Below are 17,428 nucleotides of genomic sequence, written 5' to 3' on the forward strand. Positions count from 1 at the left end.
GGTAATGGCCTAATCTAAGAAGGCCCTGACGTATCAGAGATAATCTTTGAGAATAACATCCTAGCCAGTTTGAGTTCAACAGACTAAATTAAGTTTTAAGTTACTCTTAGTTTGTATTACCTCAGTGCCCCTCCTTCCCGCCTTGGTTTCAGGGCTTTGTAGCAGTGAAAAAAGGCCTAAATTATAACAATAATAGATTTATAGAGCATCTCTCATACTTTCCCTGAAGCATCCTACAAAAAATTAGAGTCCAATAGATTTTCTCCTTAAAACAATCTCATGGGTTACTCTAATGAGAAGAAAAATGGAACATTAAGACATTTTTTTTACACTCATTGTGATTTTAGAGGTGAAAGGGACTCTTGAAATTGTCTGGTCTCATCCTGAGATGAGGGGCTGAGGTCCACAGTGAAGAAAAGACTTGCTGAAAGTCACTCAGATAGTTAGTGGTAGTGTGGATCCAGAGAAGCACAGGTGTGCCATGGAGGGTCCCAGAGTAGGGATGCCCAGGTGTGATTTCCTGAGGCATCAGGGAAGCTTCTAAACCCATTTTTGTGCAGAGTCAATCATCAGTGGCTGATTGCCTTAGTTACCACTAAGCCTCTTGGCTGTAGGACACAGACTGGCCTCCTGCCTCCCCAAGATTATGTTTTAGAGTTAAGTTAGTCTAAATTGAGTCTCAACAGCTGGAGTTAACAGGGTGTGAGATACTTAGGCTGGAGATGGGGAGTCAGTGGGAGACTTAGTAGATAGAGCACAGCTTAGTCAAATTTCAATACGACAGACTTTAGGAAGCTATTTTAGGTTTGTGCTATGAAATTTGGCCTCTTGCAGTAAAATGGGGCTTGTTTCATTTTCACCTATATCTACCAGTTTTCTAATTTCTCTGTGCATTCTTCTCAGTTGTATCAGGCCCTTTCCCCCTAACTATTCCCTATCTATCAGACTCTCAGAGCTACTGTAGATTTTGGGAGAAGGAATTGGAACATGAGCTGATCTACAAGTCAGTTTCCCCAGGTGGATAAATTCCACTGCAAGGCTCAGAGGGAGGGGCCTCCTCATTCCAGCAATCTGGCCGGGCTGACAGACTCATAGCTGATGGGGGCAGGGGAGGAGGTGGGGGCCAGTATTTCTTGGGCTAGTGAATAACTGCCTGAGTCTTTGCAGTCTAGGCAGAGAAGGCGCGAGTCCTTGGGGTAGGCAAGTCGCCTGGGCTGGGTATGCCTGGGCAGATGTGGAGGCAGTTGGAAAGGTGGCACCGCAGTTGGGTTGCTGGAGCTGCGCTGTTCCTAGGAGACGGAGGAGCAGCAAGCCTGCGGGGGAGGGGGAGCAACTGGGTTGCTGCTTTTAGCTGCTGAAAGGACTGCAGGGAGCTCTGGGTAAGACATTTTCTGTTGCTGCTGCTTCTGCGGTAGAAGCTGCCGCTAGTAAGTCAGAGGAAGGAGGATCGAGAGGGAGGAGGCTTCATTTGCAGCCATGCTGAATCACTGTTGCTGATCAGATCTCCTGCTGGTTGGCTGCGAAAACCGAGAACAGAGCTAGGATCTCTGGGTGCATGCACAATTCAGCAGCTGCCACTCCCGCTGGGCCTTGCACAATGGAGGCTGAAAGGTATGTATGTGCAAGTGTGTTGTGTGTGTGTGTAAGTGAATGTGTGCTCGTGCGGCAGCCACCAGCTTTTGTGTTTGCATTAGCTAGGCAGGGTCGGAAGGAAGACCTGGCCACTGATGGATCCCAGCGGGAGGCCGAATAGAGCAGGGAAGCCCCTTTCTCCAGAGATTAGCTTCCATAAAGGCAGGTCTGGATTTGCTGGGCAGCGGAGCACCCTGCGAGAGGACTTCCTGGCTGGTGTTTGGGAATAGTTTCAGCATGGGCTGTATCAGGATTGCCTTTCTCAAGGCATTTCCCTTTCCTGGCTACTTTCCCGGGGTGTTTTTTCTTTGGTGGTGGTGGTGGTGTGTGTGTGTGTTTTGATGTTATAGCAGGGCTGGCCAGGCATAGAGTGATTTCATTTTCACACTGAAGTGCTCAAATCTTCAGGAACCATGTTATGGTAATGTCGTTCCTAAAAGTGTTGTGTGTGTGAGCCTGCGTGCGTGCCTGTGTGCCTTTATACGCACACAAATTCAGGTAAGGAGCGAAACCTATCAGATGACACTCACTCTGATCTGACTTTCATTGGCATTGAAAAGTTTATAAATGATATTGGGAGGTGTGTTCTTAAGAGGAACTCTTGCTTCTTTACCAGAGGTTTCTTATGAAATAGGAATCAGCAATCTGTTGAGCAGGATCTAACTAGTAAGGGTTTATTTCCTGACAAGCACATGTTTATAAATTTTAAACTATTATCTGGGGATCTGATTCTTTTACTGTGAAGGTGCCCAGTGCAATGCATGGCGGGTCATTCCTCTGTGTGCCAAAACATCTCATGTTGTGCCAGCCTCTTCATTCTGCATCTGCAGCTGATAGAGAACAAGGCTTGTCATTTTCCTCTAGGTGAGATGGCAGCAGGGAGGGGTCAGGTCATGCAAGTGCACACTGAGGGGAGGGCTGCTGCTTTGAGTTGTCGGTTTGATGCAGATGGTAACCCGCTGGTTAAATAACAGGTTTAATTAAATCCACACTGTCTGGAGAGTACCGCAATAAACACTTCCTTTGCACAGATTGCCCCAACTCTTGCACCTCGTGGTGCAGAGTGATGTCATTAAACATTTCTAGACCTCATGAGGCCTGACATGATTGCTGGGTGTTCTCTTTCCTGAACAGGCCTCAGGGGCTGTGTTTCTTTCTTTTTTTCTTTTTGTTAATCCTCACCTGAGGATATTTTTTCCATTGATTTTTGGAGAAAGTGGAAGGGAAGGGGGGGGGGGAGGGAGAAAGAGGGAAGAAAGAGGAGGGAGGGAGGGAGAGAGAAACATTAATGTGAGGGAGACACATTGGTTGGTTGCCTCTTACACGGGCCCCAACCAGGGCTGGGATTTGAACCTCCAACCCAGGTACATGCCCTTGACTGGGAATTGAACCCACGACCCTTCAGTACATGGCCGATGCTCCAACCACTGAGCCACATCTGCCAGGGCAGGACTGTGTTTCTTGATGTGACTTCAAGAATCTGGGGCTTTTTGGACAGAGTATGCTGCTGGTGCAGTCTGTCCCTGGATGCTCTTTGCAGCAAAAGCATAGTGTTGGACTCCATGTAGCTTGTTTCCTAGACTTGGGGCAGAGGTGGGCAGTGTCTTCACCTTTCTGTTGTATGGCATCTAGCAGTAGGGTCAGGGTGATGTGAATGGAGGCTAGAGGGTCTGGACCAGGCCTGTTTTCTTGACTCATGGTATAATGGGCTGAAAGGTCCATGTGAGACTAGCAGCAGCAGATCACAGTACTGCTTCCCAAGCATTTTTGGGCACCTAATGTGTTCCCAGGACTGTATTAAGAAATGTAATGGGTCCATGCCCTCAAGGAACTCTCTTGTATTTCAATATTCAGTGCCTTTCAGCTGGCATGGCTGATACAGTTTGCTTTATAACACCTGGTTTTTGCATATGTTCTTATGCTTTTCCTGTATTGGAGACAGAGAGTAGCGAGAAATACAAACTGAGCATCTTCCAACATTCATCAGGTCACTCAGCTCACTATATTTTGTTTCTACCCCAGGACCAACTTACCATGTCAAGCATTTGTCTTCTGAAATCTCAGCTTTTCTAGTCCCAGCTGATGCTCTTCTGAATTCCAGTATCTCTCAGTATCTCATAGTTGGGTACCGAATAATAGATGAAGCCACCAGAATTTTTGTGCTTTTGTTTTTTATATCTTATAAGTCCCCAAACTTGGAGACAGGTCCTCAAGGACAAGGATAGTACCTATACCTCTGAATAGTCCTCAGTGACTGCTCTGTGACTGCGTGCATAGTAGGTCCTGGATAATAATTTGCTGATTAGTTGATAACTTCTGTGGGAAGCTCTGATAATTAAAAAGCAAGCTGGTTAGAGAGGAGATTGAAAACTTTTGGCCAATAGGTTCATCCTTAGATATCGGCCTTTTTATCTCAGTACGGGTAATTGACCCTATGGAATGCTTTGAGGTAGGAGAGAACTGGGGAATTAGTCTTGTTTTACAAGTTCCTTGAGAAACCCAGGGTCAGAGAAGCTGAGTGACTGGCCTAGGATCACATGTCAAACCTCCAGAGACTGGAGGAATCCTGAATCTGGGGCTTGTTCCACACTTAACCTGATGAAGCTTAATTGGGGCTGTGTTTAAGCATTAAACATTTTCAGCCAAGAGATTTTTAATGAACAATTTTCTTTCCTTGCCATAAGGGTATGAAAATAACTTCTACCTTTAAAGGCTATTAATTGAAAGCATGGGCTTTGGAGTAACAGATCTTGCAGTGAATCTACTTCATAACTGTGTGACCTTGAGTGTATCACATTTCTTCAGAAATAATTTTTCTTTTTGGTGCAAAAGGAGTAATAGTATTTATACCTCATGGGGTTGTTGTGAAGGTCAAATGAGAAAAAATGTATAAAGCACCTAGTCAAGTTTTTCTGGAACAGAGGACGTACTCAGGAAATGCTAGTTGCTGTTATCATTGGTATTCATTTATTGACCTGCTGAATCCCATGACTCTACTGGGATACTAACATAATTTATTTTAGGGCCTTCCTATATTTGTCATCCAAAGCAGATTATATGGGACCATTCCCATGAGAAAATTAGGGAGAGTTTATCAGGCCAGGATTTTTTTTTACCTAAACTATCTTCTTGTACTCAGATATAGGGGTGGCGTTTCTTCTAGGTTTCAACAAGACCTACCTCAGTCCTTTTTTTTATAGACTTCCTGAGGTTTGGAACCACTGAATATACCTTTGTTCAGGCCAAAATCTTAAGAAGAACCTGTGAATTTACACTCATTTTTGTTGTATCCTGCAAGCTCTCCAGCTCTATGGGTCCTTCTGAAGCTGTTTCCCATCTCTCTGTGTGAAGAATTGCTGTGGCTTGGTTTGTCAGAGGAAGATGATTCTGTCTTCTGTTTTGCAAAGAAAAAGGCTCTCAGTTACTACAGTGATAGCATGTGTGTGTGTATGTATTTGTGCGTGCGTAGAGCAGATAGACATTGAAAATGGCAGTTGCTCTTGCTATTGGGTTTTTATTTCAGTTCTGGAAATCATACTTATGGATGAATTAAAATAAATTTCTGACTTATATGAGATACCTAGAGTAGTCAAATTAATAGAGACAGAAAATATAATGGTGGTTGCTAATGGTTGGGGAGAGGGAGGAATGGAGAGTTATAATTGTTTAATGGGTAGAGTTTCAGTTTGGGAAAATGAAAATGTTCTGGAGATGGATGGTGGTGATGGTTGCACAACAACATAAATGTACTTAATGCTGCTGAAATGTACAGTTAAAGATGGTTAAAATATAAATTTCATGTTATATATACTTTGCCATAATTTAAAAAATTATTTTCAGGCCTAGTCTCTGGCATATCTGCAAGAGTTGCAGAGAACCACACTTCTGGAAGAAACATCATAAAAAGGGGAAGTTGTTTGTTTGTTTTTCTTAAAATTGTGGTTTCCTTCATCAGAGGCATCAGGATGCCCCTGCTTGAGGTGGGCCCCAGGCACCCAAGATTATGCCATGAATTTGTGTGAACAGTCCTCAGAGGGAGAATGGCTCACCTTTACAGAGGGAGGCCTGCTCCTGGACCTTGGGGAGCTTTGGAACAGGACGGAGCGTATCTCTTTGCCCTTGATCCCGGAGCAGATAGATCATATTTTCTGAGAAGACACAATTTAGAAAACTGAGGCTCTCTAAAGGCTGGGTTTTGTGATGCTAAGTGAAAAATGCAGTCAAGATCCAGGGAAGAACAAGTGTTGAGTGCAGCACTTAAGCTTTTTTTTTCTTCACACAGCACTTTGCTGAGTCCTCTCCTGCCTCAGAAGTCGTGGGTAGGAACTTTTGAAGAAATTCTTGAACATCACTGTTGCCTGAAGCAGATGTGCATTTTACCCATGATAATTGAAATAAAATTTTCCATTTTGGAAAAACTTTTTGGTGAAATAAGGTTTTCAACTGGAAAAAAAAAAAAACAACACCCTCAAAACAAAACAAAACAACAACAAAAACAATCAGTGACAGAAACCATGTTGTTTCCCCATACTCAGGTTTGGGTTTTAAGGATCTTGCTTGCTAGGTTTTAGATTATTCCAGATCCAGACAGAAACATTTTTGGATAACTTTTCTAAAGCAAGTTCTTTATTTGATGAAATTTGCCATTGTAGAACTGACCTAATTTTTTTCAGTTGCTAGATGAACCCTAGAACTAGGTTAGCCTGAAAAGAACATTAATAAACTATATAAAAAATAAATTGAACATGCTTTGTTCTCAGATTCCCACCTCCCCCATTAAATAAGTTCTGTGGTTCTCAAGCTAGGTATCTGTAACTTTTTATAATTTATAAAGACTTTTAGAGTCTCAGCACAATTTTCCTGGACTTTTCTTTTTAATTTATGAATGTCTGTTGTAGCCTTTATCAAAACTACACACATGGAAAAGCTCAGTTTTCCTATTCAAACCAAACAGAAGTTTGGCTTCCAAAATACCACATAACAAAGGGTGTGCTTTCTTTTAGTCTTTCTTGCTCCTTGTCTAATTCTGTCTGAACTCAAGCGATTCTCTTGTGCTTCACATTTTTACACAGCCCACTTACGAGATTTTTACCCCTGGGTTTTGAAGGAAGCAGTCTGTGAATTGGACCCTTAGGAATGTGATTAGTAACATACCTGTTCTTGAGCTTGATTGTAAGAATGGCAACAGCTGCTGGTTGGCTTTGATGAATTATGGTGGGCTTGTGGGAAAATTCCAAATTCAAAACAATGAATAATGTTGACTCCAGTAAGCGCTGTAGTTTCCCGCAGTCCGTGGGGTGAGGTAGTGCTGTGTCACAGGTCCTAGAGGATCCAGTCTTTTCATTCGGCCTGGTTTGGCCGCACAGTGAAGAACCTCAGAGAGTAGGACATAAGAAGTGAGCCCCCTTAGCCTGATAGGCTGTGCACATTATCCCAAGTCAGTGGTCATTCCTTGCGCTTTAGGGTTGGGAAACATGCTAGATCTGCAGTTTGCCCAGATCCCTGTAGGTTCCAAAATCCTAACTTGTCAGCATTCTATTGCTGCCCAGACTTGGAGAAGCAGAGTCAAGCTGGTGAACTCACAAGAACCTGGCGTACAACAGTTTGTTAATTTGCCGTGAAAACTATTACTGGCAACATGTTCTTGAGGGCCTGCCACCACTTTTCTTGCTTCCTGAAGGAGAACCGTGGGGGAGGCTAATTTGATCAAAAGACTGCATAGTAAACTAGGAGCTAAGTTATGGCACTTAAGCTTTACACAGGGATCTGACCTGAGGCTGAACCAAATGACTATGTCTGGTAATTAAGTCATTTTCTTTCCTGGATAGTGTGGGGTGAGTGGGACCAAAGGCTTTCTCTCTCTGATTTTTGTTTTTTAGTTTCCGTTTCTAAAGGGTGCATTTTTTTTTAAATGAGGGATTTTAATGATTTGGGATAGTTTTATTTTTTCTTATTTTTTAAAAAATATGTTTTTATTGATTTTATAGGGAGGAAGAAGCATCAATGATGAGAGAAAATCATTGATTGGCTGCTTCCTGCTCGTCCGCTACTGGGGATTGAGCCCATAACCCAGGCATGTACCCTGACTGGGAGTCGAATCATGACCTCCTGGTTCATGGGTCAACTTTCAACTACTAGCAACACCAGCCAGGCTAGTTTTCCCCCTTCTTTAAGAGACTTTGCCTTTCGTCTGTCTCATCTGTAGCTTGAATATAATGTGCCTGGGCTCTGTGTATGTTGCCCAGTATCAACCCACTCTGCCTAAACTTTATTTGCATCTCATGAAGCCTTTTACAGGCTATGTAGTTCCTAGCTTCAGCAGCATTTCTAAGGCTACCCTTTCCTCTCCTCTTTCACACCCTGCATGCGCTGGAGCTCCTCATCTGACAGATCCCCCAAATACCTCTGCACAGTCAGCCTGCTCAGAGGCTTTTCTGTTTCCCACTTTGCTGACTTGCTATCTAGTGTCTTTTCCTTTCCATTCATTGGCTGAATTTTCCTCAGCGATGGAAAGAGCCTAAGAACTGACACAGTAAGCAGCAATAGAAACTATTCTTGCTGCTTCCCTTTTCTTTAGTTGATGCTGGCTTTGTCTGCCCCCCCATCCTCCTGATTCTGTATCACCAATACAGGGAACCAGACAGCTAAGAAATAATTCCTCAAATCCCCCATGGGGAAAGAAGGAGGGGAAGTTGAGAAGGATAAAGCCATAATTATTTTTATAAGGGGAAGTGAAGAAAGATGGAATAGTTGGTAGTTATACCTCATTTACTTACCCATTCCTTCATTTACTCAAATAATCATTTATTGAGCACCTGTCATGTGCCAGAAGCTAAGAATAGAGAGGGAAATAAGACACCATCCTGTTTTTCACAGAGCTCAAAGTTGGGTGAGCAGTGTTGTGCTTGAGTCAACAATCATCCACTTGCAAGAGCTGCTTATTAAATTTTTAGGAATTTTGTGAGTCAGTTTTTAAATACAACTTTTATTAAAAATTAAATTATGTAACTTAATTATATTAAAAACAAGTGTAATAAACACTCAAAACTCATCACTTCCCATTTATTTTACTATGATTTATGTCTCCTGACCAGCAGTCACCAACTGGTGGTCCACGGACCACTGGTGGTCCATGAGGTCCGAAAGATTGGCAACCACTGTCTTGGACTATGTCTCTTATATCTGTATAGTGGAAATACTATATGGTGATATAATGATGTGCTTGCCGCACATTTCTTCCCACCTCCATATACTCAGTGACAGTGTGTTAGTAGATTGAAATATGTTGTGGGGGGAGTATTTACACCATGGAAATTGGCAAATGTTAAAAATCAGGGCTCCCTTCCTTGAAACCAACTGTTAAACATTTCCAGCACATACTGTGTGGGGGAGACAGAGAAGTAAGAGATAATTACATTATTATATAGAGGGAGGCACAGAGTACCACGGGAACACATAGAAAGGAAAATTAATCTAGTGCAGTGGTTCTCAACCTGTGGGTTGTGACCCCTTTGACGGCTGAACGACTCTTTCACAGGGGTCGCCTAAGACCATCCTGCATATCAGATATTTACATTACGATTCATAACAGTAGCAACATTACAGTTATGAAGTAGCAATGAAAATAATTTTATGGTTGGGTCACAACATGAGAAACTGTATTTAAAGGGCCAGAAGGTTGAGAACCACTGGTAGTGGGTAGTGGAGGATGATAGGAAGATCCCAGCAAGAGGCTTGAAAGGCTGAAAGGAATGAACTAGACATCAGGGAGAATGGGGATAGGGCAAAAGAGCCTGGTATGTTTAGGCAGTTGCAAGTATTTTTAGTACTACAGTAACAAGAAGTTTTCAGGGAAATGATGGGATTATGAAGGGCCAGGTTAAGTCTCTGAGATTTGTTCTAGATAGAACATGCCATGCTTACACTGACATTCTGTGAAGATCACTCTGGAGTCTGGGAGGAGGTTATCATAGTAATAAAACAAGAGATTATGATGGCTTAGACCCGTGGTCGGCAAACTGCGGCTCGTGAGCCACATGCAGCTCTTTGGCCCCTTGACTGTGGCTTTTCCTAGGCCTTAGGACAGTGATGGCGAACCTTTTGAGCTTGGCGTGTCAGCATTTTGAAAAACCCTAACTTAACTCTGGTGCCAGGTCACATATAGAAATTTTTTGATATTTGCAACCATAGTAAAACAAAGGTTTATATTTTTGATATTTATTTTATATATTTAAATGCCATTTAACAAAGAAAAATCAACCAAAAAAATGAGTTCGCGTGTCACCTCTGACACATGTCATAGGTTCGCCATCACTGCCTTAGGAGTACCCTAATTAAGTTAATAACAATGTACCTACCAATATAGTTTAGGTTTAAGAAATTTGGCTCTCAAAAGAAATTTCAATCATTGTACTGTTGATATTTGGCTCTGTTGACTAATGAGTTTGCCGACCACTGGTAGACTGAGGTTGTAGTAACAGTGACTGAGAAGGGAATGGCATGGAAAGATATTAAAGGACATAGATATGATAGGACTATAGCTGTATGTGAGGAGAGAGAGAGAGAGAGAGAGAGAGAAAGAAAGAGAGAAGAGGGAAGAGAGAGAGAGATGACATCCCAGTTTCTGCCTTGGATAGGTGAGTGGGTTGTTGATTATGCCTTGGTGATAGAAAACACAGAAAGAAGAGTAGACTGAGGGAAGGTGAGGAGTAGGCTGAGTTTGCCCAAAGGTGTGTGTGTGTGTGTGTGTGTGTGTGTGTGTGTGTATGTATGATTTTGGCTGGGTCTGAGTAGGGTGAAAAGTATGGGCAAGAGAGGGGAATATACCTCAGGATGGTTTATGTTTCACAAGTGGAAAGGGGGAATCTGCCAGACTTGTTTGGTATCAAGAACTGAGCATGCTGGAGATTGGGCCTTGAGAAAGTGGAATTGGCTATCTGTTGGGGATCAATTAGTTAAGATCTGGTATGAATGGAGGGAGAAAGGTATAGGGGAGAGAATGGTGGGATCTAGCAACTCTGTCTGAGCATGTGATCCTAGGCTGAGGCGTGTGTGTGTGTGTGTGTGTGTGTGTGTGTGTGTGCACGCGCACGCATATATTTATGTACTATATTGCTGGAGGGCATGGGTTGTGGTGGAAATAACTTGGGCTGATTCAAGTCAAGGACACCTGAGCTCAGATCCCATCTCTGCCACTTATTATCTGTGATCTTGTACAAGATTCTTGGCTGCTCCGAGTCCTTAGATCCTCTCCTTACTTAAGAAGTTACTTAACTTCCTATTCCCTGGAAGGCCAGTGAGTTGCCAAGAAGCTTGTATTTTCCAGAAATGAGATATTCCACCTCAGACTTCCTGTGTCTTCACACCCAAGGGGAGCAAGGGATGTTAGAGACCTTGGGCTCCTTCTGATGTTAAGCCTTGCCTTTGCATCAAGGATGGAATGAGGAAACCAGATGTCCTTTCCTTAGCCAGCCCTGTAGTCATCAAGTTGTTCTTTTAGGGAAGCTTCAGTGTGAATTGCATTTTGTTGAAATTTAATTCTTTGATAACAGACAATCTATGATTGATAACTTTGGTAAACACAATATTTTTAACAGGGATATATCATTATTGGGCCATTCTGGAAGGCTGGAAAGTGTCAAGAGCAACACAACAAGGAAGAGCGAGCCATCCTGCCACTAATCATACTGGAGATTGTCATTGCTTCCAATATGTCTCTATTTGGTCTACATCCACTCCATGTATGCGAAATAGAACTAAAATGTTTGTCCACTAGGCTTTTATTAGTTCCCTATTAAAAACCTTCAGTGGTTCCCTGATCGATACCAAATGGCAGTTTCTCTTCCTGGCTTTTAGGTCTCTCTACAATTTGAAAATTATAATGAACATTTGTGCAGTGTTTTATAGTTTTTAGATTTATCCCAGGAATGCAAGTATGGTTTAGTATTAGAATATATTAACATTATTTACCATATTAAAAGAATAAAAGGAAAAATTCACATAATTCATTAGATTTGCAAAAACATTTGATAAAATTCAGTATACTTTATGATTAAAGAACAGTAATATACATGAACATTTTCTTAATTTGATCAAGAAAGGGCATCTACAAAAATCCTACAGCAAACACAATAGGAAAACATTAGAAGCATCTTTAACATCAGGAGGATGAGAAAAATATTCATTAGCACACTTTCTGTTCAACATTGTGTGACCATCCTAGCGAGTGCAGAATTTCTTACAAAAAGAAACTAAAGAAACTAAGAATGGGAAAAGAGGAAAAACACTCTTGCAGTAAATGCAGGCAATGAGGTTATTAATATAGATCACCTAATTAAATCTTCAGACAAATAGTTAGAAATAATAGAAACAGTTGGTAAGGTGGCTAGATATAAGATCAGTTTGCAAAAATCAGTTGCCTTTTATAAACCATAATAATCAGAAAATATAATTTAAAATGACATAATTTCCATTATAAAATAGCAACAAAAATCATAAAGTGAATAAATATAATGATATATGTGTAAGGTTCCCCATGCAGAAAAATATAAAAGTTTGAGTGACATTAAAGAGGACCTAAATAAATGGAGAGATCTTTCATGTTCATGGATTGGAAGACACAATATCATAAAGATGTCAGTTCTATTTAAATTGATCTATAAATTCAATGCAGTTTCTATCAAAATCCCATCAGAGTCTTTCATAGAACTTGACAAACTGATACTAAAATTTGTATGAACAAGTAAAGAGACTGGCATGATCAAAACACATCTGAAACATAATAATAGGATTGGGGACTTGCTCTATCAGATATCAGGTCTTATTATGGAGCTACAGAAATAATGTATTATGGGCACAGAGGCAGGTAAACTGACCAACGGAATAAGTTAGTGTCAAGAAATAGATCCTTGTATGTTTGGAACTTTGATAGGGACCTAAGGTGGCATGACAATGACAGGTGAGTGGGAAAAATAAGAAGTAATCAATAAGTGGAACTTATGGGGGAAACATTAGATCCCTTTTTCACATCATGACACAAAAATCAACATCAGATAATATAAGGGATTAAATATCAAAAGTAAAAATGTTAGTAGAAAATAAAAACTATCTTTCTGGCCTTGGAGTAGGGAAGGACACTAATAATAAATTATGCTTGTGGGATTTCTTACATGAAGTTTTTCATCTTTATTTGGTCCTCCCTCTTCCTGATCACATTTTCAGTTTTGAGATGTTCTTTATCTCCTTAAACATGACTCTAATCATTTGCCTTTGTGCATCTTTATATTTATTGTCCTGTGCTCATCTAATTTCTTTGTACTTAGAATCCAAACAGTCCCACAGTTTAGATGCCTGTGGCTTACATTTACATGCTGAACTGAAGGTAGGGAAGGAAGTCAAAGGAGGAGTCTGTCATGGTCAGATGAGCTGTGGGTCTGGGGCATGTTTGATTGTATTTGAATGTTAACAAATCCCAGTGTGAGATCTATAGAGACTCTCAGTCCTCTGGAACATTCTCTTAAGTACAGCATTCCCTTTCTCAAGAGTTTTGTTTTTTTTTAATAAATCTTTATTGTTCTGATCATTACAGTTGTTCCTCTCCACCCCCCCCCCCCATAGCTCCTCTCCACCCAGTTCCCACCCCACCCTCTGCCCTTACTCCCCCACTGTTCTCGTCCATAGGTATACGATTTTGGTCCAGTCTCTTCCCGCACACCCCACACCCCCTACCCCCTGAGAATTGTCAGTCCACTCCCTTTCTATCCCCCTGATTCTATTCCATTCATCAGTTTATTCTGTCCGTCAGATTTTTTATTCACTTGATTGTTAGATTCACTTGTTGATAGATATGTATTTGTGGTCACTTTGTTGTTCATAATTTTTATCTTTACCTTTTTCTTCTTCTTCCTCTTCTTAAAGAATACCCTTCAGCATTTCATATAATACTGGTTTGGCGGTGATGAACTCCTTTAGCTTTTTCTTATCTGTGAAGCTCTTTATCTGACCTTCAATTCTGAATGATAGCTTTGCTGGGTAGAGTAATCTTGGTTGTAGATTCTTGCTATTCATCACTTTGTATATTTCTTGCCACTCCCTTCTGGTCTGCATAGTTTCTATTGAGAAATCAGCTGACAGTCGTATGGGTACTCCCTTGTAGGTAACTAACTGTTTTTCTATTGCTGCTTTTAATATTCTCTCTTTGTCTTTTGCCCTTGGCATTTTAATTATGATGTGTCTTGGTGTGGTCTTCTTTGGATTCCTTTTGTTTGGGATTCTCTGTGCTTCCTGGACTTGTAAGTCAATTTCTTTCACCAGGTAGGGGAAGTTTTCTGTCATTATTTTTTCAAATAGGTTTTCAATATCTTGGTCTCTTTCTTCTTCTGGCATCCCTATAATTCAGATGTTGGTACACTTGAAGCTGTCCCAGAGGCTCCTTACACTATCTTCATATTTTTGTATTCTTTTTTCCTTTTGCTTTTCTGGTTGGGTATTTTTTGCTTCTTTGTATTTCAAATCTTTGACTTGATTCTTGGGATCCTCTAGTCTGCTGTTGGATCTCTGTATATTATTCTTTATTTCAGTCAGTGTATACTTAATTTCTAATTGGTCCTTTTTCATATCCTTGAGGGTCTCACTATATTTCTCGGAGGTTTCTAGAAGATTCTTGAGTAACCTTATAACTGTGGTTTTGAACTCTATATCCCGTAGTTTGCTTTCCTCTATTTCTTTCATTTGTGACCTGTTTCTTTGTCTCCACATTTGGGCTGCTTCTTTGTGTTGATAGAGTGGCTTTGTGTGTTAGGTGTTCTATAGGGCCCAGTGGCTTAGCCTCCCTAATTACCTGAGGTGGACACTCTTGGTGCACCCCATTGTGGGCTTTGTGCACAGTCTTGTTGTAGTTAAGCCTTGATTGCTATTGGTATCACTGGAAGGAATTGATTTCCAGGCCAATTGGCTTTGAGGACCAGTTGTGTCTACAATGGGAGAACTTCTGTGCTGGAGACACCCTTATGGGGCAGGACTTGCTTCAGTGGGGCTTTGGCACTCACTGAGTCTGCCCCCTGAGTGTGTCTCTTATGGATGTAAAGAGTTGTAATCTGGATGGTCTCACTCTGACCACTGGGTACACTGGCTCTTGGATCTCCAAGGAGGTGCAAAGTCAGTCACTGCCTGAGGCCACCCAGCAGGAGCTACAGAGAGATCTGCAGATTACTCCTCTTTGTTGGGGGTTTGGAGGTGCCCAGATGAGGCACAGCTGTGAATCAATGCAGGCTGCTGATGAGCCTTAGGCCTTCTTTTAGAAGCTCTGGGGTTCTCTGACCCAGCTGCAGTTTGACAGGTTTTTAGGCAGAGAAAGTCCAGGCCATTCGTATGCAAAAGCCTCTGCACAGCTTGGGTGGGGTTGTAAATTGAGTGGGGTCTCAGGGAATCACCAGGGCGGAGCGAACAGCAATGGTTGCCTGTCAGCCCTGCCCGGATAGGTCCCTGGGTCTCAGTGTCCCACAGCCCCATGCAGGAACAATGACTGCTGCAAGCACCTCTGTGAGAAAGCTGCCCTCACGTTCCGGCCCAATGCCAGACAGTCCAGTTTCTCTCCGTATGAGTCTGGGTCCCCAGATTCTCACCTGAAACTGGAGTTCAGAGCAGTCAGGAGCTTGTATCTCCCTTCCGATTGAAAAAAACAATAGTGTACCCAGCTGCCAGCCCCTTTTGGGTGTGCCTCCGTACCTCTGCACTTCCGCACCTCTGCACCTCCTACCTGCTTCAGTGTGCTTTTCTCTTTCCTTCTAGTTGTAGAATTTCCACTCAGCCAGCCTTCCCGTGGTTCCGGATGATATTCATTTTGTCTTTTAGTTGTAGTTTTAATGTTGTTGTGTGTGGCAGCAAGTTCAGGTGTTTAGCTATGCCGCCATCTTTGTTGTCCTCTCAAGAGTTTTCAGAGCTGGGTGGTAGCATGGACAGAGGCAAAGGGAAAGGCAAAAGAAAGTACTGTTGTTGTCTTAGAGTTGGAGTAAACTGTGGGTCCCTAAATCTATTCAAGTGGAGAAGGTTCTGTTTTCCTACTAGCAAAGCAAAACTTAGCCTTGTCCAAACAGGTAACTCCAAGGTTCCAGACTTGACCATGGAGCTAAGTAGTTTCATTAATCTGGGGAGAAAGTCCTTTCCTTACTCATTCTTTTGATTCTTTCCAGCCCCCATAAAGTGTAGAAATGTTGCTTAGGAGTAGTTGGGATTCTGGGTGGGATTCCACAAGGATTTAAGTGTTTTGTCTGGGACAGGTGGCTTTGAGATTATGAGTGACTTGCTAGAACCATCTGCTCATTTAGCTCACATAGATAGCCTTTCTTTTCATAACAAATTGCAATCTCTTGTCTTTTTTTTGGATTATGATTTCCCAAAAGCTTTCACTTGTGACACCATTCTCTATACCAGTGATGGAGAACCTTTTGAGCTCAGCGTATCAGCATTTTGAAAAACCCTAACTTAACTCTGGTGCCGTGTCACATATAGAAATTTTTTGATATTTGCAACCATAGTAAAACAAAGATTTATATTTTTGATATTTATTTTATATATTTAAATGCCATTTAACAAAGAAAAATCAACCAAAAAAATGAGTTCGCGTGTCACCTCTGACACGCGTGTCATAGGTTCGCCATCACTGCTCTATACTGTAGCCAATGTGATCTTTCTGAAGCACAAATATGTTCACCTGCTTCCTGCCCCACTTCTCTGCTTAAAACCTTTTGATGGCTTCTCATGGTTTCAGAATGAAATCTAAACTCCTTAGCTTTGCTTATATGACACAAGACTGTTCAGTCTAATAACCTTTTTTTCCTTGAAACTCTCCTCTAGTTTTACTGAACACACTTGAGTTTTTCTCCAGGTCTCTGTGCATACTGCTCTCTCTGTCCGAATACTTTCTATCTTCCTTTTTACCTGGTTAATGTATGCTCTTGCTCAGCTTCTACAAAGTTTTCCCCTCAACATACCAGCATTGGGATAGTTGCCCATCCTTTGTGTTTCTGTAACCCTTTTTTTATTGTTTAAAGTATTACATATGTCTTCCTTTTCCCCAATTGTGTGTTTCTGTAACTCTTATTCTATATGATAAAAGGCTAATATGCAAATTGACCAAATGACAGAACGACCAGTCGCTTTGATGCGTACTGACCACCAGGGGGCAGACGCTCAATGTAGGAGCTGCCCCCTGGTGGTCAGTGTGCTCCTACAGGAGGAGTGCCACTCAGCCAGAAGCCCTGAGCCAGGCTCATGGCTGGTGAGCACAATGGTGATGCAGCAGTGCTAAGGATGTCCAGGAGTCCGGAGGGCTCCTGGACTGTGAGAGGGCACAGGCTGGGCTGAGGGACCCCCCAAGTGCATGAATTTCATGCACCAGGCCTCTAGTCAAATTATAATACTTAAGATACAATGGTTAAATGTTTACTTGGCTTTCTCCTCTGCCGAACTCAAAATTTTGTGAGAGCAGGGTCTGTTTCTTGTTTATTGTGTTTCCCTTAAATTTCAATACAGTGCCTGGCACACAGTAGGCTCCATTAGATGTTTGTTGAATGAACAAACATTCCTATGAATTGAATGGTATAGTGCTTAATTTCCCCTCAATTTACCCATCTGGAGAGATGGAAATTAAGCACTCCCACAAAGTCACAAAAGTGCTTGGTGGAATAAGCTGAGCTAGGACCCATCTTCCACCAGAGGAATGCACTTTGCATTGGAAGATCCTGCAGAAATGCCTGACCCAATGCATTCCTTCCCTATTGGGTCTATGGTTAAGAGA

At 41.9% G+C, this 17,428-nt stretch overlaps 1 protein-coding gene across 3 annotated transcripts in view; it reads left to right on the forward strand.

Moving 5' to 3' along the window:
* Positions 1-1,178: 1,178 nt before the first annotated feature.
* The window catches only part of KLHL3 (kelch like family member 3), a 111,553-nt gene continuing 95,303 nt past the window's right edge, over positions 1,179-17,428 (forward strand). For all 3 annotated transcript variants that reach the window (XM_036314093.1, XM_036314094.1, XM_036314095.1), the window contains exon 1: positions 1,179-1,611. In XM_036314093.1, coding sequence (XP_036169986.1) covers positions 1,556-1,611 — 56 coding nt within the window. In that variant the 5' untranslated portion in view covers positions 1,179-1,555. The remainder of the gene's footprint in view (positions 1,612-17,428) is intronic.

This window comes from Myotis myotis, unplaced genomic scaffold, assembly GCF_014108235.1.
Source record: "Myotis myotis isolate mMyoMyo1 unplaced genomic scaffold, mMyoMyo1.p scaffold_m19_p_6, whole genome shotgun sequence".
NCBI lineage: Eukaryota > Metazoa > Chordata > Mammalia > Chiroptera > Vespertilionidae > Myotis > Myotis myotis.